Below are 27,068 nucleotides of genomic sequence, written 5' to 3' on the forward strand. Positions count from 1 at the left end.
TAAAGACGGGCGGCGGAGGGGAGGAACTGCTGACGCGGAGCAGAATCTTCCGCGGATAGAAGAATGAATCCGCGACCTCCCGCGGGTGGGACGCTACGGTATTACGAATACAGTATTTTATTATCACTGATATCATTCACTACTTCATGTAGGGCAACATAGTCTCTGCAGAACGTCTCATAAGGTCCGTGTAGTAGCTTTCCGACAGCAGCCCTGATCCGTGGTCGATGATAAACTGCAATTGACCAGGAGTAACATCCGTAATCTCCTGCTCCAGCTGATCTTTTCCAAAGTTGCCGAGTACCGTGCGGTCGATAGGAGGCATAAACTCGACAGCGACTCCCCCATCATACCCAGTCTCAGCCAGCACCGACATGATCTTGGGCCAGTCAAAAGATCCGTCGCCAGGTGCAAGGCGGTTATGGTCAGCGACGTGAACGTTGGCGATATATGGGCCACAAGCCCTCATGGCAGCAAACATGTCACGCTCCTCCAATGCCAGGTGGAAGACATCAAACGCAATGCCGCAATCATAGCCAACCTCTTGTGCAAGAGCTAGCGCTTGGTCGGTCCGGTTCAAAAAGTATGTCTCGAACCGATTCAGCGGCTCCAAGGCGATCCTGACGCCATGTTCCTTCGCGAAGGCCGCCACTTCGCGCAGACCCTCCACGGCCCACCTCCATTCGTTCTCTGGTGTCGATGTAGGTATTAGCTTTCCGACGGTTGAAGGCACAACGGTGACGATTTGGCCGCCGAGACCAGCCGATAAGGCGACAACATCCTTCATGTACTTGACGGTGTCCTTTCGCTGCTGCGCGTCCGAGGCGATCAGATCTCGGGAGCCGTACTGTGTTGTTACAGCGCCCCAGCACTTGAGGTTGTACTTGGTAAGCAGTGGGCGGATTTCTTCGACAGAATAGAGATCGGGTTCACCAGCGAGCTCGATGCTAGAGTAACCGAGGCGACTGATGCGTTTGAGCGTTGTCTCCAACGGCTCTGGTCGCATCCATGTATGTGTTGACAAATGCATGATGACAATAGATATCAAGGAGGTATCGATTAAGCTGTTTTAAGAGAAGCACGGATGTATCAGCTGTTTGAGAGCGCAATGCCATGCTTTTGTACTGCAAAGAAGCAGCGAGCGGATCTTGACTGTTCCGCGGAAGATAACATTCCGTCGCATCCCATTGCATTTGTCATTGTAACATGCCGATATTATCTTGACTAGCTAAGCAACAAGACCAGAACCTTGTCCCATCTGCTGAGCCCATCCCTTTGCATTCAAATTTGGCAGATTGGTTCATAACGCCTCTCTTCTTGGTCGTGAGATATGTACAGGAGAAATCTAATATACAAGCACCACGAACGAATCTAGACCAACCCAAACAGAACAACACCCGCAACGGCAGGCAATACTGGCGCAGCAGTCCTCATAGACGCCGCCCACCCATCCGACGTCTCAGTCGCCACCGTCTCAGTCGTCGGCGCTGGGCTATATGCCGAAACGGTCTCTGGAAAATCACCTTCAGCACCGGGGAGCTGTGGCGCCGCAGTTCCAATCTCCAGGATCTCATCATCACCGGGAATCTGGTTCACGGGTGCAAGCCCCACCATCATGCTGTTATAGTCGACGGCCATGTACAGATAGCTCAGGATCGTGCTCCCTAGTGTTCCCTTGTACAGAGATGGGTATTCAGTGTCGTCGTCGGGGATTCCGATGTGAAAGTGGCATTGCCCGTTACTGGGCCAGTTGGTAGGTCTGAGAAAGGCAGTCCAGGGGATATCGAACGATGCAGAGCCGATGAGAAAGGTAATGGTGTGGTTCTCGGAGCTGCGGCTGCAGGGGATCTCTGGGGATGGATAATACCCATCGTCGCGGCGGGTGGTGGTCATGTTGAGGGCGGCGTAGATGGCCATTGCGGTATCGTGTGGAAACTCCGACGTGATGTATCTAGTTTCGAGCTTGAAGGGGGTTTCGTCGAAGGTGGCATTTATCAGGCTACCTGTGATGGTATTGCTGCTGTTGGTATTTGCGGTCGATACAAAGCTGGCGGTGGGATCCACGTGGACTTGAACACCACGAACAGGAACGGTGGTTGCTGGGTCGGAGTCTCTGAAGGAAAAGGCGTGGAGAGGGCCATTGAACTTGGCAGCGTTGATGCCGCCAAAGATTAGGCCCCCGGGAGTGTCGCCTGGGTCTGCTTCCACATCCACCTCGGTGACAGGATCGCGCCACATACTGAATGACGGGCTTCTAATTGAGCCACGGTCAACGAGCCGGTAAACAAAGCTGGTGTTGTCTGGGCCAATGCCAATGGAGCTATCTACACAATTGCCAGTGGCCAGTTTGCAAAGGGGTCAAAAAGGTTGAGGTGGGAGCCAACAGCCAGAAATGCCATTCACAGTAACAAGCCCCAAAGACACATTGGTGAGTTTTGAATCTCCGAGAGTAAGTGTATCGAGGCCAAACAGGTAATCGGGGCGCCTTTCTTGCCAGTCTTCTTCATCAGAAGTGAAAGAAGACGAGTTGCGGGGATCGAACTGTCCATAAAACGAACAGTAAACTTCGTCGGCACATTCCAGACTGTCAGCACCAGGGTACAGCACAGAAATGCCTGTGGTCCGGGCGTCAACCAGCAAGGCCAGTGATTGCGGGGGCGTTCCGATCGACACATTCAGCCAGTAGCCGCCCTATCTGGTCAGAAAGTGAATGCAGACTGGAGATAGAATGCGAGAGCCTACCAAACCCTTCATGGCGGGTGCTGATATGGTACCATCCCTAGCTTGCAACCCGGGAATTGGCCTGGCTTCAGCCGCATATAATTGCGTGGAGACGACAGTGGGATGATCTCTCCTGATGAGAGGAATTGATCCCTCAGCCGCAGCACAGGCGCAGAGCAGAGCTGCAAGATAGTACCTAAATTTGCCCATTTCCTCCAGAGATTCTAGACAACATTGAACAAGCCGACTGGGCGGAGAATACCCCAGCTTTAAAGTGCGGCTTCGACCCCCGGTCAGGGGTAACAGGGCTAATCCAAAGCCACCCTTAGCTAGAGACGCTAGAAACTCACCACTCATTAGGTATATGTACTAACCTACTAATAGCTAGCTTAACTTTGCTAGCGCCACAGCCCACTAGAATGACTCACTCTGCTAATAATGTGAATGATAGCAATGACGAAAGTAGAATTCATGATGCTATCAGCGATGGAAAAGGCGCTCGCGGTGAACGAACTGGTCGAGAACATACTTGTACAAGTCGGCCATCAAACAGAGATCATCCGAGCACAACGGGTGTGTCGTCGATGGAGAGAGCTCATCCTATCCTCTCCAGCTCTCTTAGAAGCATGCTGGTATCGCCCCAGCAAAAGCTTGGAAGCGATGCCTGAACCACTCAAAGGCCAATCAGGGCCGTCCTGGGTATTCAACCCCTTCTTTACGCGACTAGGTCTGGAAATAAAGAAAGATGATACCCGTCCCTGGGGCCGAAAAGTCGACGTTTTTCAGGAGATAGGGGATTTCAGCTGGGAAGATCGCATCTATGATAAGCCAGGGTCATGGACGACTATGCTAGCCACTGACCCTCCCTGTGGGCAGATGATAGTCGAATGCTACAGCGATGAATGGATGGTCGACGACATGACGTACAACAGGCGCCCCTGGACCTCAATGCTCCAGCTAATTCCACTCTGCTAGGTTCTATCTACTTCGGTCGCGTGATGAGCGCCTCCTCATGGGCGACGTTATGGCTGTGCTTGCGGAATGTCAAAACCGACAGGAATGTGGTGTGGACCGCTGGGGGAGTATCCTACATACCAAGGGCCGGTTGATCCGATACGAGGCAATCGACTGGGATAGCTCTGACTGGTTAATTGTCCCAGATACACCTAGTCACGCAACCATTGATGTTGCGGTTTCTGAGCCGTGGGGAGGGTATGATTATCCCGCTTTCTCGTTGACACGATTACCCGACCCTGATCGCTTTGTTTTCGAAATGACTTTGCATGAGATGGTACCGTACTGGGAGAACAAAGCTCCGTGTAAATTTTCGGGTCATCAGGGCCCGCTTTCCTCATACTGGCGTGTATGTAAAACGGGGCAATATACTGCCAATCTGTTGGTGAAGAAGCCGGATACGCAGTGGTATCTGTCGAAATGCAGTCATCTTGAATCGGCACAATCTGATGGCCAGGAAAATTGACAAAATCATGCATTCGACACTGTTGCTATATATGTGACCGCTTGACGGAACGTCTAACCACTCTACCTCAAGCTCGCAGATTGCAGTGGCTGGGCAGTGACTTGTTTATGCCATACCGACTATCCTTCGTTTATTCTCTCGTCTATCACAAAGAGCTATAAACTCAGAGATAGATAGCCCCTTAAGTTCAAGACGAGTCGTTTGTTCTCAACAGTATTACACGCAGAACTATTGACACTAAAGCACACTGTGAGTAGTCATCGCTGCAGCCCTAATCAATCGGGTAAAGAGTGCTTTAGCCCGTCAATGCCCCAAAGATGCTTACTTCTACATCTAACTATCTAGCTAAACACGTAGAAGTGCGTGGCAACCAACCAACAGATCACACGGCTACAATCGGTAAGCATGACCGCAAAAGGTGTGGTACATTTGTTCTGTTTGCTTTGCTGAAGTAAATATTCCCTTAGTATATCTATTGTTTCGAAAATCCTATGTGCGTATACTCTTGAAAGCCTTCATGTGGCAGTTCTTCGCTTCGGAACGAATATTCATATTAGATACGTAATATGTTCGCTCTCATGACATTAAAGTACAGGTTTCGAACCTGAGAGACCCTCACGCCGGGTGTAAATCCTCCACTAACGAACAAAAAGCAACGCAGACCAATATCTATAGCATAGCGACAACACCAGCCGCCAGAACGGGTGCAGCGGTCACAAACGCCCCAAACGGCCCAGCAGCAACGCCGGCAGCACCAGGCGTCTCGGTCGCCTCGGGCTCCTCGAGTTTGTCCACACCTCCGGTAACCAGCATACCATAAGAGGTTACGTCACCAGTCGCGAAAGTCGTCTCGGTGCTGGTGCTAATCGCGACCTCGCTGCCATCAGCGGAACCATGGATGCTCAAGCTGAAGGAGCAGCCGGCGTCAATCGAGTATGAAGTAAACGAGCAGGCCATTTCACGGGTGACGGTGAGGGCAGGAGTCTGCATGAGTGCGGTGTAGACACCGCTGAAGCTGTATGTAGAGATTCCGTTGATGACGGTTTGGGGGTCCTTGATGGAGCAGAGGGTTGTGGGGGCGTCGTCGAGACAGCCGACTTCGTAGGTGGTTTCAAGGGCGTTGACGGAGACAACGGAGGCAGCGGTGCCGGAGTAGGAGGGAATTGCGAGATCGGAGTCATCCCAGTTGGCGTTGAAGTAGGGCACTGTGGTGGTGGCATCGTCGGCGTAGGTGAGGGTGGCTAGCGCCAGGGCTAGGGAGAGAACGGAGGAGCGCATCTTGGTTGTGGGTTGTGATTAGTAAATTGCGTGTGAGTGTGTGAGTGAGTGTGTATATCGGTGGAGGAATGAAAGAGGAAAAGAAAGAAGAGAGAGCGTAAGAAAATCAGGGGCCAAACGCAGAATTTAATATGCCGGATGTAACTCTCCGTTGAGGCTTGCGAGGGCATTGCGGCGTTGCTTTCTGCGGAGATTAGTGTGATAGCCAAGTGTTCTGCGATGAAACTTATCCAACCAGACTGCGTGGATTCCCGACCTGTTCGGCGAAATCTAGCCTATATTGCCCTAGCAGATCCTCCGTTCCTACTAGTTAATCATCTAGTGCGGCTCGAATCACCGGTTCATTCTGGAGTCGCCGTGGATTGGCCATCTCCTCCGTTGTGAAGTTGCCGCAGCAGGCTAAAAGATGGGCGAGGCGCTTGGACAAGCCTTGGAATCAGTCCATTTGAGTCATACGCATACGGCAGGCAGAACCCTTCTTCCTGAGGTATTTGTCTGCCTGGGCGGAGATTCGACCGTCCACAGGTGCACCCTGATGTGTGGGTCAAGGTGAGAGAGTGGATCAGATATTGAGGCTAAGAGGTTAAGAGGCTTGGACCGTCGGTTAGATACTGTCAACCAATCGTATCACTGCGTTTGTACGGCTATCCGGCAGACCTCGTTGTCGCTCAGTTATCCCCTGGTCCGTCGTTGGAATGCTGGGTGTCTGGGGCCTCTGGTGATGTTAGGGCTAGTTGAGCAACATAAGGCTGGTTTGAAATCAGAGAGTCGGTCGATCCGATATATATTCCCACGCCTTGTACGAGTAGTACAATGAGTGAACTATGTATATATATATTTCTATATCGGTGACCAATTGAAGAGAGCAGCCCCCTCCGCTTTAAAAAGCAAAACTAGCGTCTGATATACAATTCAATTTCAGCCTTCCTGCAAGGGATCGGTGAGAAATCACCTTACATACTGCTTGGTTCGAGGTTGGCAGCTGTCTAGAAAAGATCACGTGGGTTTCTCGCATCCATCAGCAAACCGCCGGGCGCAGCTGCTCTTCCTCTCCTTTCTGGTCTTCAACCATCCAACCAATGAGAATGAAGGGACAAGCGCGGAACAATCAAACGACTCGGAGGCTCGCCAAAGCCTGTCAGAGATGTCGCTCGCGCAGGGTTAGATGCAGTGGGGAGGAGCCGTGTAGTGCTTGCGACCGATCCAGCCAAGAGTGTGTCTACCGAGCTGAACCTCCTCGACGAAGACGCCGCGTCCTGTCACCTGCTATACTGCCAAACGATGTTCTTGTAACGCCTCGACATGATCTCTCAGTGCGGAACGGAGTGCACCAGCCGCAATTGCGCACGGGATTGGTCGTTAAGAACCACGAAGACGGTGCCATCCATTTCTATGGTATCTCCCATTCACCCTCCCTTGATTCTTCCAACTAACCTTGCGATAGGCTCCTCATCTCACTTCTGCTTCCTGCATTGGATTTATCTCCGGCTACAGAGGGAACTCCATCAGGACGAATGGCAGACTAGTACTGACACTGAAGGGATGCAGAAGTGGGAATTGAGCCGCTTCATCTTTTCTTCAAGCAAGGCAAATCTGCCCTCCGCACAGGAAATCGCTGCATCTAAGCACACAGTGCTGCCTGTGTCGCTCGGCTCTCATTTCTTGGAGTGCTATTTTCGTCGGCTTCACCCGCTCATACCCTTTCTTGACCATGCCCGCATCCAGGAGCTTTGGGAATTGTCGAACACAGGGTCGGTAATTGAGATCGACCCCGAGGATGTGCGCCTTTTGCAGTTAACTCTGGCAGTTGGGGCGTGCCTTGCGGGTAAAGGTCCGTGTGACAGCCCTGACACCACAGAGAAATGGTCGCATATCCTTCTTGCCCGTTCCATGGAAGGGGTCGACCTATTTACAGATCCCACATTGACCAAGATCCAGTTCATTATCCTCAGAGTGGGTGTTTTCTCTGCACCAGGCAATCCAGGACGCTGACGACATGGACAGGCGATATTTTCAATCCAAAAATGTAATGTCAACGATAGCTACATGTACTTCGGACATGCTGCTCGCAGTGCTTTGGCTTCAGGAATGAACAGGGCGCAGGCCGTCAGCGCATACGAATCATTAGCTAATATCGCATGCCTCACATTCTGGAGCCTCTATATATTTGAACGCAGTGCCGCTCTCTTCACCGGCCGACAATCCGCTCTTCAAGATCGGTTCATCGATACCCCCTTGCCCCAGGATGTAGCCAGGGATGGGTACGTCTCGCCATACGACTCGCCCCAGTTGAACTGTTCCTGGATTCGAGCAATGGCAGCGCTAGCGAGGATTGCTGATAGAATCATTGCGCTCTCTACCCCATCTATCACCCCTCGGGACCTGGATTTACATCAGATTCGAGATGTTATTGCCGAATGCGAGATGGCAATGGATGAAATGCGCTCTGACCTTCCTTCGTACCTTCAATTTTGGAATCCAGCAGTTCCCATCGGGGAGGACTGGCAGGAGCTCCAGCGCGCCCATGTAGGGTTTACCCATCAACTTACACATTTAGTCATGTACCGACCGATTCTTCTATTTGCGAGTTTATACCGGACTAGACAAGAAGCACAAAACATCGCTGGTGACGGGATTAACGTGCGCCAGTCAATCGCAAACGCGGTATCCTCGTCCAAACTATTGATCCAACTTGCGCACGACGTTTACTACCGCCGATACCCCGAGACGATGTACGACACAAAAGTGGTTTCCTTTATCATATATGCATGTGTAACAATGCTGTTTAATGTCCTCGAGCCGGATCCTGAGATTACCGTCGAGGATGTGCGTGATACACTTGACACAGTGAAACTCGCCATTCAGTGCATGACCTCTGCACCGAATAAACGAACCACCGGAGCACGAAAAGTTGGCACCAAAGTTATTGATGCAGTCAAGGCAGCATGGAGTGCAGCGGGACACTCGCTTGACATGGATGAGGGAGTTACCGAACTTCTTCCTTGGATTATGTACGTTCTCCTTGAGCTTGGCGAAGCTTTTGCATCTGACAGACTTGGCAGTCAATTGTTTCCAGACGCATTCACCGATGGATCTGATGGCCGGACACTTTTAGGCGAACAAGCAGATCTGTGCGGGACGGATAATCCACTCAGGTCCGAATGACGCTTTATCATTAGACGGACTTAAACTGCGCCCTGACTGGCTGTGCTGATATTTTATCCACTCAAGGAGGATCTCATTCTACCAACTAGCCAATCAGATAAACTACTATATCCGAGCCGTTTACCATACATTGGATTTACTCCGCGATGCATCATCCTCATATCACTTGCTTACTTGATCGCAACTATATAGGGGACCAGCACTCCCTTCACCTCTCTACCTAATGGCAGCTCGCTCCTCGCACCAAGTATCTCAGATTATCCAAGACAATGTCTTCTCTCTTCGACACCGTCTCTCTCGGTGGGACAGTCCACCTCCAGAACCGCATCACAATGGGCTCCATGACCCGTAACCGCTGCGTGGACAACGGTAAACCTGGAGATGAAGTTGTCAGACTATATGCAACCCGCGCACAAGATGGTGCTGGTTTGATCATCGCCGAGGGAATATTTACCACCTTCCACGGCACGGACTATCCGTTTGCGCCGATGATGTTCAACCAAGAGCATGTTCAAGCCTGGAAAGCAGTGACTGATGCGGTACATAAAGAGGGTGGGAAAATTTTCTTCCAGCCCTGGCATGCTGGTAGGGTCTTTTCTCATGTTGAATTTTTCCAAATGGTTAACGGATCGCACAGGTCGGGTACAAAACGAGAGCATGCCCTTGTTGAAGGACAACGCTCATCCAGTCTTGGCCCCGAGTAATATTCCTGCTGCTGGTGGGAAATATCGGAATCTACCGGGTCAGCCAGTGAGTCGACCACTATTGCTGGGCAGGTTATGCGATCTAACGAGTCTACGTAGGGCCACTCGCAGGATATAACAGTTATCGACGACCCCAAGGCCATCGTCGATCAATTCCGACATTCTGTCACATTAGCCAAGGAGGCCGGGTTTGACGGAATCGAGCTCCTAAGCCAGGGGTATGCCGTCTCGCTCACACCTACTTGCTTTTACTGACACCACAATCACTTCAGCGGATACCTTCTCCACAATTTCCTCTCTAGTCGCTCGAACACGCGCACAGACTCCTATGGCGGCAACACCCAGAACCGCTGCCGCTGTACGCTGGAAGTGCTTGATGCCATCATCGAGATCTGGGGCGCCAATCGCGTCGGCATCAAGATCTGTCCTACGGATGACCTGCAGGACTCTGCAGTTTCCCATGCCGAACTGACAGAGACATACACGTACCTTATTTCCCAGCTGGTGCATCGTGAGATTGCATTCATCGATCTCTCTCGTCGGGGCGCGCCGGGCTATGAAACCCCGAACAGCCCTAGACCGGAGGGCTGTGAGTTGCCAGATACTATTGACGTGCTGGAACAGTTTGGAGGCATGATTAAGTACCCTGGTAGTCGGACCAAGTTGATGGTGAATACGGGGTATACGGTATCCGAGGCGGAGAGATTAGTCACGGAGGGGAAGATCGATCTTATCAGTTTTGCAAGAGCATTTATCTATAACCCGGTAAGAGAAGCTCCTATATACACTTGTGACAACACATCGCTGACTGATGGGGCGTCGCTATATAGGACCTCGTCTCCCGAATCAATGCGGGCGTTCCCCTCTCGCAGAACGACCGTGGCGGATGGGTTTATTACGGGCCTTATGAGCCCGCGGATGAGGGCTATAATGACTGGCCCCTCTCAGAGGAGTTGGCTAAAAGAGGATAATGCCTGCATTAATGTTCGAGATACTGGGGATAACGACCCATGAAGAAGTTGGTTAAGGGTGATTCGACAGCCACTCTGTATTGTATCTTGCATCTTGGTAAATTGTACCTCATCAACACTCAGTACAGCGACTTCCACGCCTTCCGGTATCTCAATTTGAAGATTCTCTCAACCCCCGCAATGCCTCCTCGAGCGAAATAACCTTAACTCCCATTTTGGGTAGAAGCACATCAAGCAGAGGTCTCGAAACGGCCTTGTGCTTTTCAACCGGTAGCTCGAGAACATTATCTTTAATCACGTAGATGTCATAGTCCAAATCAAAGAGCCTGTATACCGTCGCCAGTACAACGCCGGAGAGGCTCAGACCAGACTAATCGATTTCACAACCACATTAGTATCGGTATAGACCCCAGAGTTAAGCATTTTACCCGGTACCGTCGCGCGATTGTGCAGGATGGAAATAACATACAAGAACAACCCTCTCCACCCCTTTAGCCCTCAATATCTCCTCTAGTGGATTTCCCGCGCCGGCTCCTAATCTTGTCTTTACCAGGACAATATCTCTTTCCTCATCAACTTTGAAGGTCTCATGAATGCGTACGTCCGGAGATCCAATCCGCAACTCTCCATGTTTTGCAATGAGTTTTGCGAAGGGCGAATCCGGCATGAGTTCTGGTTGGCCCGGGTGGAAGGCTACGGTTGTAAAGATGGTGAGTGGTCGGGAAGTATGCGGCTTTGCAGGTGGGAGTTTGTGGATTGCGTCGGTCCATTTGGTGCAGTTTGCAATGAAGGGCTTTCCTTCCGATGTGGATTTGATGCTGTTGATGAGGATGGTCATGAGGTCGAGGTTGAGGATTGCCGTGTTGGGGCCGAAGACACAGGGCGTCGGGAGAGGTGGAGTAGAGTCCATGGTGGTCGATAGGGGACAGGGACTATTGGAATTAACGGAAGAAGGAGCTGAGATTGTCCAAGGTCAGCCATAAGGAGCGGGATATGAATCCATTGAGGTGGTAGGTAGTAGGTGGTTATGTGGACGGTTCAGATTCCTACCAATCAAGAAAAACATCTTGGAAGCCGAAGTCGGTTGATAATTCCATCCAGTAAAACAAAAGAAGTCATGACACGACAATGAGAAATCTATTATATTATAGACATATAGACAAGAGAAAAGCGACAAAAGGGTGGCTTGAACGACAAAAACACAAAGCAACGCGACTGCACAGTTCCTTCTCCACACGACCAGAAAGCGTATCAAGAAACGCAGCAATATAGCTACACTTCTTCAACACTCCTTCACCTTCTATTGGTAGATCTGCGGCGAGCCCTGTGTGTCGGACTGTTCATGCTCACCAGCTGAGCATCCTTCATATCCTCGCGCAGCACCCCCGGGTGCCAGTATCCCCAGATAGCCATCACAGCAAGCATCAACGCAGCATCAAAGACATACATCGGCAATTCATTAGAAAGAAGATATCCGTCCTCCCCCATTGCGTACTCGATGACTCGGAAAACCGACCGCACCATGATCAACGCACTAACCGTGTACAGCGGGTACAAGTGCGGGACCCAGGCAAACTCCGGTGCGAGTGGATTCCTTCGCATCCTGACTTCAAACATCGTTGAAGTTATGATGAAGAACCCAAACACAACGATCTGTACCATCAAACCACCGATCACGACACCCTGGGACTTGTCCGCCATCTTCTCCGTCGCTGCCATACCCCCTCCGGTTCCTTGCACGAGGAAGGAGATGATGTCTCCGGCCACGAAGACTTTAGTAAGACGTGTCACGCGGATCAAGGAGTACCTATCGGCGCCGACACTGATGATTAGGCGAGCGAGGAACATGTAGATCGATGCGGCTAGGAGGACGGGGGCAAGCAGAATCAGGATGTTTTGCACAATGAAAGGAATCAGCTCGGCCGTTCTGTCGGTGCAGTAGGCACGGGTGGCATAGCCTGCCACTTCAACTGCAGGTGGTCAGAAGTTGTAGAGCGAATTGGGGGAGCGATATAGACGTACGCAGGCCGCCGATAATGAACGGGATACAGAAAGCAGCTCTAGTTCTTCCTGCTTTCCATATATGAAATGCACTGGCAATGGAGAACATAACGATAAAGATGATTGATGCAGGCATTGAAGGAACATAGAGCCAAAGGTATCGGGAGCCCTTGGGGCCGTGATAAAGTTCAGGTTGAGCCATTGTGAATGATGTTGATGGATGAATTGGATTGATGCTTGTGTGTCTACAGGTCTGCCGCTTGAGATGATACTTATAGACGTCCCTTTAGACTGATCGCCGTCTCCATACGCGTATAGAAGAGCTGCAAGATGGCTGCAGGATTGGAGACGAGATTAGGGCTGCGAGTGGGTCAGCCGCAAAGAGGCATGATCAGAGCTGGCCTGTGCATACGCGGAGGAAACTGAAGCTGATTGGCCAGTTCGCCAGAAATTCTTGCTGTGGCTTCAAAGTTTGGATTTGGACCCCAACTTCAGCCTCATCGCTGGCTTGCTGGGACCTTCGTCATTTCATATCCAGCCACCAGAGTAGAGTCTCTTTATACCTTGCCCTCCGTGCTTCATGCTTACGCCATAACTTACGCGAATACGTGAAGAATGGCGCGACGAGCCCATAAGAAATCTCGCAACGGCTGTCTAGAGTGCAAGCGGCGTCATGTCAAGGTGGCAACTCCGTCCCTTGAAGCAATGCGAGCTGCAGACTAACGTCCCAGTGTGACGAAAAACGCCCTATCTGTGCCAATTGCATCGCTTCCGAGCGCCAATGCGAGTACGGCACTCAATTTCTCAACAACCACTCTGGGTCTTCTTTGGGAGGCTCGCCAGTGACCGCCACGCCGCTTGAGGGGCCCTCCCCGGTTGCAGCAACAAGCCCTTCGGCTCTTGATGATCAACCAGTGAGCATGCTGCATGCTGAGCTTTTTCAGAACCTTTTCACAAACACCTACACCACATTTGACCCCAACCGCGCCCTACCGTGGCTTGCCGAGGGTGTCATCAATTCCCTGACCACCCCCTATTTCGTCAACGAACTGCTTGCCTTTAGCGCCCTACACCTCAGCGTTCTACAACCACATCGGAAAGAGCATTTTCAATACCATGCAGCCCGCCTGCAGACCCACGCACTCTCCATCTTCCAAGAAACAAGCCCGGAGGTTTCCAAAGAAACATGCGTTCAGCTCTTCCTTTTCACCTCGATTCTAGGCGTACACATGCTCTGTGACACTCTCATCTACCGAGAGGGCGATTTAGACCACTTCCTCGGTCGCTTTTCCCACTACATACACGTCCACCAAGGCGTTCGCACGGTCGTCTTCTCAGCATGGCCTCTACTCCATGACTCACCCGTCAAGCTTGCGTTTGAAATCTCCCCTCTATATCAATTCGACGGGCACTTTGGTCCCGGCTGCGGAAAGCTTTCTGCCCTCGTTCAAGCCGCCAACTTGGGTACTGAGCTCACCCAAACCTACCAACAGGCCATCGAGAAGCTGCAAACATGCACGAACCTGTCAAATGCCCCTCTAGAGAATTACGCGCCGGTCAACGGGCTGATATCGTGGCCGCTCATGGTGAGCTTGGAGTTCAGCGGTTATCTGCAAGAGAAGCGACCAGAAGCGCTGGTCATTTTTGCGCACTATGCAGTGCTGCTTTATCAGCATCAGGATTCTTGGCTCTTTGCAGACTTCGGGAGGTTCATTATCGATCAGGTGACGCGATATCTGGGCGTCGAGTGGGAGGAGTGGTTGAGCTGGCCACGTCGGGCTCTGGAGTCATAAATTCCAGTACACTAAGAGGAAAATGCATATAGATTCTGCTATGCACACGCTTCCACTTTAAACCTCACTCCTCTCTCTCCCTCCGATTGCACTCAGTCAGCTTTCGCTTTCGGATTTCCTACTGCTTCTTCGGTCGCACTTTCCTCGTCCGTCCCCTCCATGACTCCCAAGCAAATAGCTCTGCATCGCCGGATATAAAACCCTCCCCACTGACCGCAGGCGTATTGAAATCAAGATTCCAGCAACTCAGCCGCCACCTCCCTGATCCTCTCCACAGCTCTGCTCTGCAACAACGGGCCCACGCTAACCCTCGCGACCCCAATTTCCGCCAACTCCTTCACACTCAATTCACCCTTCAACACGTTCAACCGGCCGTCAAAAGCCTCAACAAGCCTCGTCACCTCGTCTCTCTTCACGCCACCACGACCCGACCCACCCCAAACAAAAACCATGGTCGCTCCGGCGGCAAGATACGCTTTCCCCCGCTCCATAACTTCCGCCAACTCTCCGCCTTTCACGAGAATATCACAACGCGCATTAACAACGAAGTCCGGCACATTAAGAGCTTTTGCAGTGCTCAACACACAAGCAATCCTCCCAGCAGCCTCGGACACGGTATAGAACTTCCCACTGCGACTATCAAAGTCCTCCAAGTTCACACCAACAACACCAGCCCCGGTAATAAACTCGGTCACAATCTGTTCTAGTTTGTCTCCATATCCGTCTCGGATATCGATACTCAATGGCTTTCCGAAAGGCTTGACCATCTTGCCGATGATCTTCGCTGAGCGAAGTAGCTCGTCAAGGGGTAGTTCGTCATCGGTCGTCCCCGCTGCTTCCGCGATGGCATAACTGCCTGTTGCGATGGCTTTCGAAGAGGACAGAGAGGCGACTGCCTTTGCGGAGGGGGCGTCGTGGATGTTGGCGATTATGAGCGGGGTGCCGGGGAGATGGAGGGACTTGAAGGTTTGGGCGAGGGCGTTGAGAAGGTTGGCCATGGCTTGAGACTTTTAATGTCTTAGGGTAGATTGGTGTGTATTTAGAGGTATTCAATAAAGTCAAGGATATGATGGGAATAGAGACAATGAGAGAGGTTGACACAGGGATGGGGAGAACAAATATATATAGTGGTGCGCATATACTGGTAGAGAAAACTTGACAGCTTGGATCTGATCACAAGGCGTTATGTTATCTCAGAAAGAAGATTCCTCATCTATATACCTGGATACAGGTACGATATCATCACATCATGCAGTACACTTCGACTCATCAGTCCCAACCGAATGAAAGTTAGCCTTGGCAATGAGGGGCGAATGCCGCTAATCTTAAAGAGGGAATTTGATGCCAATGTAGATTGCTTGGTAGAATCGGTGCCCCCACATTACGCCAGCACAATCTCTAGGTACAACAGCCGCAGGAGCATATGACATGGAAAGGTCAAGCACTAACCGGGGACTCTGGAGTATCTAACGCTCTTTGTCAGGCATGACTCACCACGAGCAATTCCAACATCCGATTCGAACAACATGAACCAAAATCACCGATACCGATACTCTCGATCAGGCTATTTTCATTTCCGTGCAAGGGCTACTGCAGGATTGAGAAGCAAGAGAAAGGCAAACGCCGAGAAAACAGCAGAGGCAAAACCGACATCCAGAATACGCGCCGTTACGTCAAATCCCAAGACAAGTCCTGACCAGACAAGATATAAAGAAGCAAAAGCCTCGCCTGCATACGTGTCTCGCGCATGCTCATCGTGCGAAATATACGCAACGCATTGATTGCATGCAGGATCATCCACAATCCGTTGTCTTCGTTGAGCTCCGTAAACGAACTCTCCGAATCCTGGATGGCTCGGATGACAGTCCACATGAATCCCTGGTCTGTCAGGAGCGGTACGCCCTGTGGATCAAAGGCGCAGCTGGTTTCGAGGATTGTTACGAGTCGAGCAGTAAAGACCTGAGGGTCGGTACTGGAGTTGCGTATTCGAGAGAGTACCAGGGTCATCAAAAACAGCGCAAGAAAGGAGGACGCCTCATCAGCGAAACTCTGAAGGTGCGTGTCATCAGACTGGAGGAAGAATGCTAGAGGAGTATACGAAAGAGCCGGCTCGAGCAACTGTGGGATCCCTGGCGATAGAGCGTTGGAGGATTGTGAGATGCCTTGGGAAAGCAAAAGTAGCAGGAACTTATTCAAATGCTGGGCATCGCCATGTTCGCTTGTCGGCATTGGCTGGGAGAATAGATAGGGCAACAGATGCGTGATGCGGAGCGCCGGGAGTCCACAAGCAATGAGACTCGCTCTGATGCCGCCGCGGGCTCGGATCGCTGCCTCGTAACCCTGGAGATGTGCCTTGGCTGCCGTGGGGTCCGCCAGCCGTGCTTCAGTCATGGTAGCCATGATTATGCCTCCAAGTACCTCGTCCGTCACTATTCCATCGCTCAGGTCTATAGCCTCGTTTAGCCGTTGGTACGCATCGTGCTTTCGATTTGCTAACGTCATCCCGCCAATGGTCATGCTGGTATTTGCGTATAGAGCGCTCGCGGCAATCAACATCCAACGCATCGTCAATGAGAAGGTAAGGGCATTGGGAAAGCTGACGTCGCGAACGGGGCTGAAGATTGCGTCAGGTCGTGTACCGTATACTCGAGCGGGAACCTCGACAAGATCTGACAATGTAAGCTCAGTCTGACTAGATGCTATCCAGAACATACACGAGTGGAGAAGATATTGATCTTCCGAGCTTAGCAGGTATGGCAGGTTGCAAAAAGGGTCTAGCGACGTCGTTATCTCGCAAATCTCCGACTGGGAGAAGAACTGAAGTGTGGACGGTTGTTCGGTCTCAATACTAGCAATCGTTTCGCGTTCTGATGGTTTCTCACTGGCGCTGAGGTGCTGAGCAGCGGATGTGGTGATCTGGTCGTGTTAGCAAGCGCCTTCCAGGCAGCCTACCGCCACGGCTACAATACCTTCGTTTGCTTTGACGGTGCCGCACCGAATCTCCATGTTATCACAGGTGGCTTTGACGTGGCTTTGGAGTTGTCTGCTTTTCCAGAACGTGCCATTCTCAGATGCTAGATCGGGGCAGATTCTTCGAGTGTCGTTGCTGAGGCTGCGGGACATGAAGATGTGATCACCACTTCGCCATTACACCTTCTAACAGCTTGAAGGTTTCTACCCGGGACCAGGCAACTAAAAAGACCCATGCACAAATAAACCCAACCAGATCATTGTTTTCTCACTCGGAAAAGAGCAACCAATGGACCGAAAGCAGGGCCCTGCCGATTCCGTACAGTTCCAAGACGCTAAGTGCAAGGGAAGACGGAGGTTGTCGAATCTGGCTTATCGCCGACCCAATGAGTAAAAAGCAATCTGCAGCTGGAAATCTATCTCCGGCGTAGATGACGGATTCAAATGGTTGCAATAGCACCATGAGCGAGGGCTGGCCGTGAGAGCTGCAACAGACAAGTGCACACTCGATGGAATATTAGGGGCTTGTCCTTTATTTGTCCCTTCGTCGTTGAGGGCTTGTAGGCACCGTCGCCCGATTGCGGTCGTCTTTTGTCAACTTCGCGGAGCCTGAGATGCAGAGTGGGGGCCAAGTTGAGCAATAGGCTATTGCTCTGGCCAATCCTATCCTGGTCATCTTGTCCCAGTCGCCTGGTCGCATTTCCTTCAATTTCTCACGCGGCCTGCCTCTTTCGTCCCCAAAGCCGTGATGTCGAAGAAAGCGATTGCGGTCACAGAGATCATGACAGTGTGCGCGGTCAATCCTACTCGCGTTTCTTCTGTTCCAGCAATTATTCCGACGCCCCCTGGTTCACACCACAAAGCCAAGACACCGCCGCGCTCTAGCCTCTCGTCAATCGTTTCGGCCGGTGGGTGCGGGGTGAGCAACCTCAGCCTGCTATTTCCTGCACCAGACCCTTCTCGCGGTCCCTCGCGCTTTCTGCGGTTCTCGGTATTCTCTGGGGCGTAGATGAGATGGCATGGTGGCTGTCGGCCGCGTTGGGCTTTCTCGTAGGCTGGCGTTATCGGTCTTGGTGGTGGTATCACCCACGCCGTAGTATGTACAGTGATATCGAATCCGCTATTGGACCAGCGAGAAGGAGGACGGGTTGAAGTACCTGAGGAACTGGAAGCTGTGCTCGACTTGAATGTGAGGGTCAGCAGACTTCATAACAATGGGGCGAGCATGAGCCAACGTGCTTTGCGGAGGAAGGACCGGTTGATTTGAGCAAAATAGCGACTTGCTTCCAGAGATTAACGAGGTATCGAAGCGAATTCCCTCTCTCCTCTAACTCAGCAACATCCCCGACTTTATCAGAGATCTGGCAGGGCTCCAGATGGACTTGTCAGCATGCCTACAACCGTCATAGCGCGCTCTCCTGAAAACGCCACAACGTGCCTAATCAGGAATAGCTGCTTGATAGCCCTGATCCTCCATCGTGTACAAGGCACAACATCCTCCACCTCGGTCTATATAATGTTGCTCCAGTGGCGACACGAACCGCTCTTGTAGTTGTCAATTCGCTATCATCCGCCTGATTTCTTAAATCAATCCCCAACGTCCATCATAATCCCTAACTTTCTCTCCAAAATGTCACCATACTTGAGCCCTTCTATCAAACCCGATGAGCACTCCTTCCCATGGACCTCTTCGATAGATGTGAGCTTTCCCCGGCTATTATTGATAGCACTTTTAACGTAAACAGTTTGCTGTCTCATCATGGCCCGCGACCCAGGACTCCGATATATACCGTGCAGATGACTACGACTTTCCAGCCGTCCTCGACTACCCAGACCTGCAAGTCTACACTGGAGATACAAACTCTGTCCCATCATCAACACCATCAACAGCAACCAATGACACTGAAAAGGACAACAAATCCAAGGTACGTCCCCCGAAGCTGACAGAACCCTGCCGTTGTCCACTAGAGAAACTAACAGGCCACAGAAACGAAGAGAACAAAATCGCAACGCGCAACGCGCATATCGCGAACGGAGAGAGAAACATGTCAAAAGCCTACTGAAGCAGATCGACGACATGTCAAAGAACCACAATCGCTTGTCCGAGTCCTACGAGGCTCTGCGGCAGGAGGCTTCCACCCTACAGGACCAAGTTCAAACCCTCCAAGGCCAATTGGAGTCGTGGGCCAGAACACCAGTTGTGCTACTTCAATTCTCTAAAGACGCGGTGGCACACGCGGGGATTGTCCCTAATCCTCATCATGGTCAAGTTCATACTGCAGTTCCACCGCAGATTCGACAGTTAATTCCGATGCTGGCGTCTGATGAGTCTTCTAGGGGGCTGTGATGGGCTTTGAATGGCCTAAGGCCACATTGGGCGTTTTCTGCGAAGTGTTTGGGAATTTTGGCATGCATTTTGCAATGTTGCGCAGCGTAAATAGCGGTCGGGATTTTATGATGATGACACAGAAAAGCTCACATCAAACCGGACAATAGCAATACGCAGGTTTATCCAGTGTTGGAAATCCGAGATAGTTGACGGAAGGGCAGATCGTAATGTCAAGTAGTCACCAATCCTTTAACACCAGTCCGTGGGAGAAAGGTGTAGGGCTGGCTTTTAGATGAAAATATAAGTTTCAAGAAGGTGAAAAAAAAAAAAAACATTCATATAAAAAGCAGCATATCTACGGGTTATATAGTTCCGACCGAAACGGAATTATACATACAAGTGTCGAGTATATTGCAGATACAGTGTCAATTATCTGAACATATAAGTCCCGAAACTATGTTATGAGAGAGTGTGGTGGAAATCTAGAGCTATCTTGTCCAAGCTCGTGCTCTCGAACAGAGGCAAGGGATTTTTCACAAGGACCAGTAACATCCCTCTCGTATCAGAAGACATTTAATCCCAGCAGTAAGCACCAGGGGCACCATTATGAGCACACCAAGTGTTCCAAGCACCGCTGTCACGGGAGCCTGAGGAGGAAGAGCACTAGAACAGGGTCAGAAGGGCGCTAAACATTGCAGGAAAGGCGTAACTGGTGGTGCTGATCCGCATGGTACTGCTTGTTCAGAACACAGAAGGCCCCGTTGGCCTCGTCACCAAGTGCAAGGTTGGAGGCCTGTTGAGTGAGACCGTCCCACTGAGGGCTGGTGCCGGAAGGATCCTGGCACTTGCAGTTATTGCCGGCGAGGGCACTACATGTGAGGTGTTAGGCAATAAATGGGAACTGCCGGTAAAAGGAATATGGGCGTACCCTGCTGCGCCAAAGGCAATGATCAAGGCGAGGAACTTTTGCATAACGACTATTCTTAGACCCACGAGAAGACAATGGAGGCCGGTTGGTAATGGTGTTGAGGATGAAAGAGGAATCACCACAGGTCGCCCGAAGTTTATGTAGTTTTCCAGACCGTCAGCCTGGTGCGGTACAGATAGCACAGCACGAAGGCTTGAATGAAGGTGCCCAATCAGTATGGTCGTGCGAGATACTGTTCCGTTCTCAGCCTGCAAGATAAGTCCATTCTTGCAAGCAAAGCACTCGCAACGGGCATAGACACCGCAATCCAACTGTGGGAATTGATTATCGAGGTATGATTTGTCCCACCCGCCTCGTCCACTCGGACGAAAGGGCTGGGCTGTCCTTGGGTCTCCTCGCTACCGTCGTCTATTCGGGTTATTCCAGAGCTGATGCCGTGGCAGACACCCTATATGTCAGTCCAAGTAATGCCTCTGCTAGATCCTAACGGCTCGCCCAGGCCTGGAGGACAGGGGTCGAAGAGCACCGTAAGCACTAGGAACGAATCAAGCACATTTGGACAGGGCCGGGGTATGTCGTTCTTAGCCCCAAGTGCGGCCGGAGCCGAAACGCCACCTGCACATTCCTCGCTTTGCCCTTTCCAGTAGTTCGCCGACGAGGAATAAGCACCAGATTGGGCCTGATCTATGGTTGCAAAGCTAGGACAGCCGAGATATCCTAGGCAAGCGTGGAGAGATCCACCTTTACTCATCGTGCGGCAGTGGCTTAAGCCACCATTCATGCCACTCCACGACGACGGGCGCTTCTGGCACATTCTAATTTCGAGGTAGGCCTTACCAATTGCATAAACCTATCAGAGAGGGGCTGTTCTGTTAGCTCTACAGATGATGAGCGTGGGAGCTGACAAACACCTCATGTAGCAGACTACATAAGCATTCTTCAGGATCGCTTAAGTCACCTCCAACGTTGACTTAGTTCTGTGAATAAAAGTGCGAGTGATATTATGCAAGTACTACGAAACAATCCTGATGATGACATACACTGTCGGATCCGCCGAGAGTCCGGAACAATGGATAATAGCTAGATGGCAGTGGAATTCACGAGTTAGAAACCCATTGAAGACTATTGATGTTGTCATTGGAGCTGAATTCCCCCCATGTAGCTCCTCCCAACGAGACCGTGTCAGGAGTACCAAGGTAACAGTGGCAAAATGATAGTCCAAAGGCACTCCTACCCCCCACTCAAGCATTAAAGTAACAAACATCGGTCAACGAAGTCCCAAAAGGCTCAAATCCCGACTCGCTATATCCACAAGAACTGGTAATGCTACCCTCATCCTGGTTATCCACCTCGTAGGAATAACCCTTGTATCCAAAGTTCAAGGTACAGCGGTGACCAATGTCCGACCAGGAGACATGCACGGTGATGGATCCGTTGTCAAGCTGATCGTTGTAGATCTTGCACTTGACTAGCAGGGCTGATTCGCCAACTTCGGAGTCCTGCTCGCAACCGTCCTCTCCTGGGCCTGCGACCGTTCCGTCGGGGAGATGGAGACTCAGAATATCCTGAGAGATTCCCCAGCCACCTGCGGGACCCCCTGCGTGGATGGGGTTGTCAGTATGTCGCCTGAAGGGAGAGAAGGTTATTGATGAAAGAATAGGGGCGTACGTACCTGGATTGGGGTATGTGTGGGAGCTGCATTCGAAGTAGACCTGTGCTGTACCGCTGGTGTCCTCGGGATCAGCTCTCTTGGTGAGCTGAACGTCGACAGGGCTGGCCGCAACGGCAGCCACGAGTGTAGCGAGAAGGAGCTTGGAGAAAGGCATTGTTGTGCAGAAAATGGAGTTGATTCGGAAATTGAATGGTTGTTATGAGACTGAGAACTGGATGGGTGGCTCTATCAATCCGTACGCGCAGCCCGCTCTTATACTATACCGACTCGGGACTCCGAGTTGAGGTTTTTGAATTTCTTGGTTTTTATGTATATCCGTGACATCATCCCACTGTTTTATTCTGTACACAGTACTTGATTATCAACGGACTTTTGGTTGTCTCGAGTTGAAGCAAGGAACAGGCTTGTCGATCGTCCTGTATACAGCATGTCTACCGAGACAAGTCTCGGACGTGGTGGTGTCAACTACAGTCGACAATCGCTATGCTTACTTCAAGATGTTGAAATACTACCTTACTCCAGGCTATGTAATGCTTAGAATTTAAAGGAATGCCGCCCCCCTGAGTATATCTGTCAGCGGCCAACCTTGCGCATCGTACAAAGGCAAAAGACACCAGTAAGGAACACGGAGGGCAATATCATAATCATGCAGGTCATTAGAAGTGAACTACTGCTAAAAATGGTGCCCTCTACCTCGAAAAGTGGTTTCTCATGGCCAAGAGTTTACATAACACCAAGTCACAAATTACCTATCGTGATAAATCACCCTCCACCAGGCCTCAAGCTAAATTTAATAGCTAACGGTCTTAGGATCGGGAAGCTCATAGCCCTTGGCCCACTCCGCCATCGTCTGTACCGGGGTAACATTCAGATCTTGCGTAGTCAAAATATTCACGCCCGCCTCAGCCCACTCCTCAAACGGGACATACTTGATATATTCCATCATAAGGGCAAACTCTTCAGACCAGCGCGGCCACGGCCAGAGCGCATCATAGTCCTGCCTGGAAATTCGGATCAATTGCGCCTCTGCACCTCGCGCAGCAGCCCAAGTCTTGACCCACTGATTGGCTGTCCACTGCCCGATAGTACCAAGCACCATAGTTCCATTCTTTGTCTTCTCAGGATTTGCGATGATGGCTCTAACGAAGGGGGTGAGGTTGTCGACTGCGCCGATGAACGGGATCGGGATATCGGGGTCGTAGGTGGTCAGCTGAATATATTTGTTCGCGGTCTCAATCCAGTAGGGACGGAAAGAGGCAATCTGGATGTTATTTGCGTAAAAGCAGACTGCGAGAAATGTAGTTTTCGGGAGGAGGTCTGGGTCGGCACGGATGAGGTCGTCGACTTCAGACTTGGACTCGAAGTGGTAGACAGGGTAGTCTTTGTGGCCCTTGGGGAGTGTGCTCCAGATATAGTGCTCGAGAGTCGGGGTTTCGGATGCAGCTTTCATGAGATTCTTTCCCTGCTTGAGCTCAATTTCCTTGGATTTGATGGCCCCGTGCTTGGGGAACAGAGTCCAGAAGTCAGTGACGCCAAAGACAATATGCGACCCGTGAAAGGCAGCTTTGAGAGACTCGAAATCATCGAGGTCGGCTTTCACTACTTCCACGCCCTGTGCGGCTAGAGCTTTTGCTGCTGTACTTTCTGGGTTGCGGGTGACGCCTCGGATGCGGTACGAAGGGTCCGCTGCGAAGGCTGCGATGACAGCTTTGCCTTGCTGGCCGGTGGAGCCGACGACAGTAACGACCTTTTGGGACATATTCGAGTTGAAAAGAGGGGTTTGAAGGAGGTAGAATGAGATTGGCGGTTGCTGCTACGGTTATCTTTGTAGACCTCCCTCCAAGCGTACAACTAGGTCTTTTATAGACACGGTGGAACAGGACGCGGTTTGAAATCAATGCGCAGGATTCTGATGCATTGCTAATTCCACAACCGCCTGCACCACTCATTGATTAAACCACCTTACAATATCGTGTTAACTCACCGAGATGCTTTTGTCATACCCAACTTCGGAGATCCAGCTGGGTGGTTGACATGTCTACGTTGCCCTTGTGCACACTGATTGGCCCAAGTCCAGTGCTCGCAGGCATGCCGGAAATCTTCCGGCTTAACAATACCTGTTCTGATTGGCTGTTTACCTGCACCTTGCTCCTGTCAGATGAACTACTCTACAAGAGGAAATAATATGACCTGGCATCCATCCCATATGGTTCCCCTCTCCGAGCACCCCGCCATTCACTCTGTAACCATCTCGGCCTATGGGCGCAAATAAGGTCTGAACATGCCGGGTCGACCCTCCGAACCCCCGCCGATCATTTCTCCATACATAGCAATAGGTGCAGCTAGCTGTATCCTCACTTTCAGCAACCAGAAAGCGCCGAGATTGACTAAATCCCCCTTGTAATTCCCGAGGCCCCTGTCAATGCCTTCCATTTGAGGGACAGGTGCCATTGATGCTATGCATGCTGTTCATTGTAGAAATGGACTACAAGGGTGTCGCTCTAGGTGTATAAATGATGGTTTCCGACTCTAGCCAGGGCTCAATAGGCTGTTATGCAGCTGAGCTCTTGAGACCCTGTCAAATATGGTGGACAACATCACGGTTTTCGAATTCATCGTTGTTGGCAGTAAGCTGGCCATTTGCTCTTCTTTGAATCAAAACTAATTGTCACCACAAGGTGGTCCAGCAGGGGGTGTGCTGGCCTCACGTCTCGCGGAAGCTGACTCGAGGCCATCCGTACTCTTGCTTGAAGCTGGCGGACCACAGCCGAGCAATGAATCGTTATCGCTTTCCAACCGATGGATATCAGACTTTGCCCAGCCAGAGCTCAACTGGGCATATGTATCGCTACCCGAACCAGAACTCAACAATCGCTCGCTCGACGTCAGTCGCGGTAAGGCGCTCGGTGGCAGCTCGAACATCAACTACTTATGTTGGACTCCACCCACCATGGACTTTATCAAGGAATGGCAGGCTAGGATTGAAGGTGATCCATTCTTCAACTGGAAGGACGCGAAGCGGTTGATTGATGGTCTGGTAAACTACAACGTCTTCACGCTCACGGGAGACGATGAGCACCCGTTACATGGGTTGACCGATGTGCCCCTTACAAAATATCCGGCAAACGCTCTGGATTATCCAAATGGGGCTTTCGACCTGACGTGGAGTACTTACCTCAAGAAGGGAGACTTTAAGCTCCTAAGTGGAGCTGGAGAAGCAGGCTTCCTGCAAAACACCGACCTCGTTTCTGGAAACTCTCTTGGTTACGCGGTAATGCCCTCAATGGCGTCCGCGGAGGGCTACCTCCGATCGACTCCTTCTAACGTATTTCTCGTCGATACGCCACACAATCTGGTAGTCAAGACAGGCCTCGAAGCCACGCGCATTCTCTTCGAGGGCACAACTGCCCATGGCGTGGAAGTAAACGGGCGCGAGCAAACGTTCAGAGCAAAAAATGAAATAATCTTGTCTGCAGGGTCCATTAACACACCAAAGATCCTTATTCTTTCCGGAGTCGGACCAAAAGCTCACCTCGATGAGCTCAGCATCCCTCTCGTGGCTGATGCGCCTGGCGTCGGACAACATCTCCAAGACCACTATACACTGCCCTTCATGTGGGAAACAGACAGTGACTTCGCCGATCTCCCTGTCGCGGCTGTCTTCGACCCTGTCGTGACCCAAGACTTCTTCAACGCTCCTGTTGTCTTCGATCGCGACGTGACAATGGTCAACCATGCCAACTTCTCCAACCTTTCACTCGACGAACAGCGCTAGCTTAGCCGCTCCGATGCGCCGAATCTCGAGATCCTCGCAGTCAATAACTGGCATCCTGGATACAGCCCACCCAAAACCCCTAATCTCTTCCTCGCTGCCGTTGGTCTCGCCCCTCAGTCCGAAGGCAGTGTCACCCTGCCTTCCTCGGACTGGCGCGACGCCCCGAATATCCAATTCAATCTCTTCAGCGATGAAAACGGTCTTGACCTTGCTAGCGCGATACCCTATACTCGGCAGGTGCTTAAAATGATAGAAGAGACGGATTCTGTCGGCCCACATATCCTCTCTTCCACCATCAGGCCTGCCTCAGATAGTGACGAAGATATCATGGTCTTTTTGCGTGAGAACACCATAACCCTCTGGCATCCCGCTCGCACGACGGGCATGGGCCCTCAAAATGACCAAGGCGATAGTGTGATTGACCCATCATTTCGCGTACGTGGTGTTGAGAATCTCCGTGTTGCAGACTTGGGTGTTGTGCCTGTTATGCCCAACGGACACCCCGCGTCAGTGGCACTGTTGATCGGAGCTTGCGCCGCAGAGCGCATCATTGCTGATCATTTTCTGTAGCTGATTGGTAAACAGCATCATCTCCCATCACTTTCGTTCTCGTAATCACTTCCAGAGTTCTGTGCTTACAAGCTTGATGTTCACACAGGATGAGGGCTACGCGGTATAATCAAACTCAAGAGTCCTTCGTCGAGGGTCTATCCCACTGGGCCCCTTCTCTTACTTCCCCTTTGAAGCTGCAGTATGGCCCTTTCGATGCACTTCTAGTGCTGATTACAAATTAGCATGATTCAGCTGCTCTACGCTCGTTTGACATCAATCGAATCAATCCAAGATAAACCTTCTCTGGTTCCATTTCTTTGTCCACGAGTCGTATCTCACGTATATTTGCTCATCGTAGACCCCCAAGGTGTGATGAAGCTTTACCAAGAGCCATAATTTTCGAACAACCAGCAAAACCATAACCTAGCATCCGTTCCTGATCGACTAGACTTCCCAGCCACAATGACACCCCCACTCCCGCCATCCCCCAACTCACAAACGGAGCAAAACCGCCGCATAGTCGCAACATACTGGTCAGAAGTCTGGACAAAAGGAAACATCAGCGCAATCGACGATCTGTGCTCCGATGACTTCAAGTCCTTTTACCCCTTGCACGGACAGATGACCGGCAAGGAGGAAGTCAAGCGCATGCTCTCTGATTTCCGAGAGGTAAACATTCCGTCTCTACTGTTCTTTCCATGCTTGAAAGCTATCCTGTGACTAACATGC

At 51.2% G+C, this 27,068-nt stretch overlaps 16 protein-coding genes across 16 annotated transcripts; 6 read left to right on the plus strand and 10 right to left on the minus strand.

Annotated features, from left to right (window-relative positions):
* Positions 1–139: 139 nt before the first annotated feature.
* Positions 140–1,006, minus strand: BJY04DRAFT_213630 (sugar phosphate isomerase/epimerase family protein; the record flags this gene model as incomplete). Its single annotated transcript, XM_073714967.1, has 1 exon — positions 140–1,006. One exon carries the CDS (start codon positions 1,004–1,006, stop codon positions 140–142), a length of 867 nt encoding a protein of 288 aa, XP_073575908.1.
* On the minus strand, positions 903–2,947 carry BJY04DRAFT_178491 (aspartic peptidase domain-containing protein). The gene is made up of 2 exons (XM_073709746.1): positions 2,743–2,947; positions 903–2,691 (listed from the first exon to the last, which is right to left on the minus strand). Exon 2 carries the CDS (start codon positions 2,236–2,238, stop codon positions 1,372–1,374), a length of 867 nt encoding a protein of 288 aa, XP_073575909.1. The 5' UTR covers positions 2,239–2,691; positions 2,743–2,947; the 3' UTR covers positions 903–1,371.
* A 260-nt stretch (positions 2,948–3,207) lies between these two features.
* BJY04DRAFT_213632 (uncharacterized protein) lies at positions 3,208–4,201 on the plus strand (the record flags this gene model as incomplete). Its single annotated transcript, XM_073714968.1, has 2 exons — positions 3,208–3,644; positions 3,697–4,201. The coding sequence occupies 2 exons, from the start codon at positions 3,208–3,210 to the stop codon at positions 4,199–4,201; spliced, it is 942 nt and encodes a 313-aa protein (XP_073575910.1).
* Positions 4,202–4,593: 392 nt separating this feature from the next.
* BJY04DRAFT_98803 (uncharacterized protein) lies at positions 4,594–5,616 on the minus strand. The gene has a single exon (XM_073721421.1). The coding sequence runs from the start codon at positions 5,477–5,479 to the stop codon at positions 4,871–4,873; it is 609 nt and encodes a 202-aa protein (XP_073575911.1). The 5' UTR covers positions 5,480–5,616; the 3' UTR covers positions 4,594–4,870.
* A 356-nt stretch (positions 5,617–5,972) lies between these two features.
* On the plus strand, positions 5,973–8,729 carry BJY04DRAFT_98811 (fungal specific transcription factor domain-containing protein). The gene is made up of 4 exons (XM_073721422.1): positions 5,973–6,874; positions 6,924–7,432; positions 7,484–8,490; positions 8,542–8,729. Exons 1-4 carry the CDS (start codon positions 6,559–6,561, stop codon positions 8,642–8,644), a joined length of 1,935 nt encoding a protein of 644 aa, XP_073575912.1. The 5' UTR covers positions 5,973–6,558; the 3' UTR covers positions 8,645–8,729.
* A 184-nt stretch (positions 8,730–8,913) lies between these two features.
* Positions 8,914–10,410, plus strand: BJY04DRAFT_229270 (uncharacterized protein; the record flags this gene model as incomplete). Its single annotated transcript, XM_073719026.1, has 5 exons — positions 8,914–9,229; positions 9,282–9,394; positions 9,448–9,566; positions 9,621–10,113; positions 10,179–10,410. 5 exons carry the CDS (start codon positions 8,914–8,916, stop codon positions 10,317–10,319), a joined length of 1,182 nt encoding a protein of 393 aa, XP_073575913.1. The 3' UTR covers positions 10,320–10,410.
* Positions 10,411–10,470: 60 nt separating this feature from the next.
* BJY04DRAFT_213636 (cysteine hydrolase family protein) lies at positions 10,471–11,229 on the minus strand (the record flags this gene model as incomplete). Its single annotated transcript, XM_073714969.1, has 2 exons — positions 10,471–10,689; positions 10,789–11,229. 2 exons carry the CDS (start codon positions 11,227–11,229, stop codon positions 10,471–10,473), a joined length of 660 nt encoding a protein of 219 aa, XP_073575914.1.
* A 383-nt stretch (positions 11,230–11,612) lies between these two features.
* On the minus strand, positions 11,613–12,522 carry BJY04DRAFT_213637 (RTA1 domain-containing protein; the record flags this gene model as incomplete). Its single annotated transcript, XM_073714970.1, has 2 exons — positions 11,613–12,289; positions 12,342–12,522. 2 exons carry the CDS (start codon positions 12,520–12,522, stop codon positions 11,613–11,615), a joined length of 858 nt encoding a protein of 285 aa, XP_073575915.1.
* A 413-nt stretch (positions 12,523–12,935) lies between these two features.
* BJY04DRAFT_213638 (uncharacterized protein) lies at positions 12,936–14,113 on the plus strand (the record flags this gene model as incomplete). The annotated part of the gene is made up of 2 exons (XM_073714971.1): positions 12,936–13,001; positions 13,052–14,113. 2 exons carry the CDS (start codon positions 12,936–12,938, stop codon positions 14,111–14,113), a joined length of 1,128 nt encoding a protein of 375 aa, XP_073575916.1.
* Positions 14,114–14,319: 206 nt separating this feature from the next.
* On the minus strand, positions 14,320–15,338 carry BJY04DRAFT_229276 (isocitrate lyase/PEP mutase family protein). The gene has a single exon (XM_073719027.1). The coding sequence runs from the start codon at positions 15,109–15,111 to the stop codon at positions 14,344–14,346; it is 768 nt and encodes a 255-aa protein (XP_073575917.1). The 5' UTR covers positions 15,112–15,338; the 3' UTR covers positions 14,320–14,343.
* Positions 15,339–15,623: 285 nt separating this feature from the next.
* BJY04DRAFT_229278 (uncharacterized protein) lies at positions 15,624–17,178 on the minus strand (the record flags this gene model as incomplete). The annotated part of the gene is made up of 3 exons (XM_073719028.1): positions 15,624–16,782; positions 16,828–16,990; positions 17,083–17,178. 3 exons carry the CDS (start codon positions 17,176–17,178, stop codon positions 15,782–15,784), a joined length of 1,260 nt encoding a protein of 419 aa, XP_073575918.1. The 3' UTR covers positions 15,624–15,781.
* A 1,535-nt stretch (positions 17,179–18,713) lies between these two features.
* Positions 18,714–19,430, plus strand: BJY04DRAFT_213641 (bZIP transcription factor; the record flags this gene model as incomplete). The annotated part of the gene is made up of 3 exons (XM_073714972.1): positions 18,714–18,782; positions 18,829–19,008; positions 19,071–19,430. The coding sequence occupies 3 exons, from the start codon at positions 18,714–18,716 to the stop codon at positions 19,428–19,430; spliced, it is 609 nt and encodes a 202-aa protein (XP_073575919.1).
* A 612-nt stretch (positions 19,431–20,042) lies between these two features.
* Positions 20,043–20,426, minus strand: BJY04DRAFT_178500 (uncharacterized protein). The gene is made up of 2 exons (XM_073709748.1): positions 20,341–20,426; positions 20,043–20,281 (listed from the first exon to the last, which is right to left on the minus strand). The coding sequence occupies exons 1-2, from the start codon at positions 20,382–20,384 to the stop codon at positions 20,098–20,100; spliced, it is 228 nt and encodes a 75-aa protein (XP_073575920.1). The 5' UTR covers positions 20,385–20,426; the 3' UTR covers positions 20,043–20,097.
* Positions 20,427–21,318: 892 nt separating this feature from the next.
* BJY04DRAFT_98838 (uncharacterized protein) lies at positions 21,319–22,262 on the minus strand. Its single transcript, XM_073721423.1, has 2 exons — positions 22,013–22,262; positions 21,319–21,937 (listed from the first exon to the last, which is right to left on the minus strand). Exons 1-2 carry the CDS (start codon positions 22,164–22,166, stop codon positions 21,582–21,584), a joined length of 510 nt encoding a protein of 169 aa, XP_073575921.1. The 5' UTR covers positions 22,167–22,262; the 3' UTR covers positions 21,319–21,581.
* A 540-nt stretch (positions 22,263–22,802) lies between these two features.
* On the minus strand, positions 22,803–23,826 carry BJY04DRAFT_229280 (NmrA/HSCARG family protein; the record flags this gene model as incomplete). Its single annotated transcript, XM_073719029.1, has 1 exon — positions 22,803–23,826. Exon 1 carries the CDS (start codon positions 23,769–23,771, stop codon positions 22,803–22,805), a length of 969 nt encoding a protein of 322 aa, XP_073575922.1. The 5' UTR covers positions 23,772–23,826.
* A 770-nt stretch (positions 23,827–24,596) lies between these two features.
* Positions 24,597–26,357, plus strand: BJY04DRAFT_213644 (GMC family oxidoreductase; the record flags this gene model as incomplete). The annotated part of the gene is made up of 3 exons (XM_073714973.1): positions 24,597–24,639; positions 24,691–25,739; positions 25,788–26,357. 3 exons carry the CDS (start codon positions 24,597–24,599, stop codon positions 26,355–26,357), a joined length of 1,662 nt encoding a protein of 553 aa, XP_073575923.1.
* Positions 26,358–27,068: the final 711 nt, after the last annotated feature.

This window comes from Aspergillus karnatakaensis (assembly GCF_047715665.1).
Source record: "Aspergillus karnatakaensis strain CBS 102800 unplaced genomic scaffold BJY04scaffold_4, whole genome shotgun sequence".
Taxonomy (NCBI): Eukaryota; Fungi; Ascomycota; class Eurotiomycetes; order Eurotiales; family Aspergillaceae; genus Aspergillus; species Aspergillus karnatakaensis.

Excerpts from the sequence above, each read along its gene's own strand:
- BJY04DRAFT_178491 (XM_073709746.1), bottom strand. The coding sequence starts at position 2,238 with ATGTGGCGCGATCCTGTCACCGAGGTGGATGTGGAAGCAGACCCAGGC.
- BJY04DRAFT_98803 (XM_073721421.1), bottom strand. The coding sequence starts at position 5,479 with ATGCGCTCCTCCGTTCTCTCCCTAGCCCTGGCGCTAGCCACCCTCACC.
- BJY04DRAFT_98811 (XM_073721422.1), top strand. The coding sequence starts at position 6,559 with ATGAGAATGAAGGGACAAGCGCGGAACAATCAAACGACTCGGAGGCTC. Across the intron at positions 6,875-6,923 it reads CGGTGCCATCCATTTCTATG|GCTCCTCATCTCACTTCTGC; the intron begins GTATCTCCCATT and ends ACCTTGCGATAG. Across the intron at positions 8,491-8,541 it reads GAACTTCTTCCTTGGATTAT|TCAATTGTTTCCAGACGCAT; the intron begins GTACGTTCTCCT and ends CAGACTTGGCAG.
- BJY04DRAFT_229276 (XM_073719027.1), bottom strand. The coding sequence starts at position 15,111 with ATGGCCAACCTTCTCAACGCCCTCGCCCAAACCTTCAAGTCCCTCCAT.
- BJY04DRAFT_178500 (XM_073709748.1), bottom strand. The coding sequence starts at position 20,384 with ATGCAAAAGTTCCTCGCCTTGATCATTGCCTTTGGCGCAGCAGG. Across the intron at positions 20,282-20,340 it reads ATTGCCTTTGGCGCAGCAGG|TGCCCTCGCCGGCAATAACT; the intron begins GTACGCCCATAT and ends CCTCACATGTAG.
- BJY04DRAFT_98838 (XM_073721423.1), bottom strand. The coding sequence starts at position 22,166 with ATGCCTTTCTCCAAGCTCCTTCTCGCTACACTCGTGGCTGCCGTTGCG. Across the intron at positions 21,938-22,012 it reads CCACACATACCCCAATCCAG|GGGGTCCCGCAGGTGGCTGG; the intron begins GTACGTACGCCC and ends CCATCCACGCAG.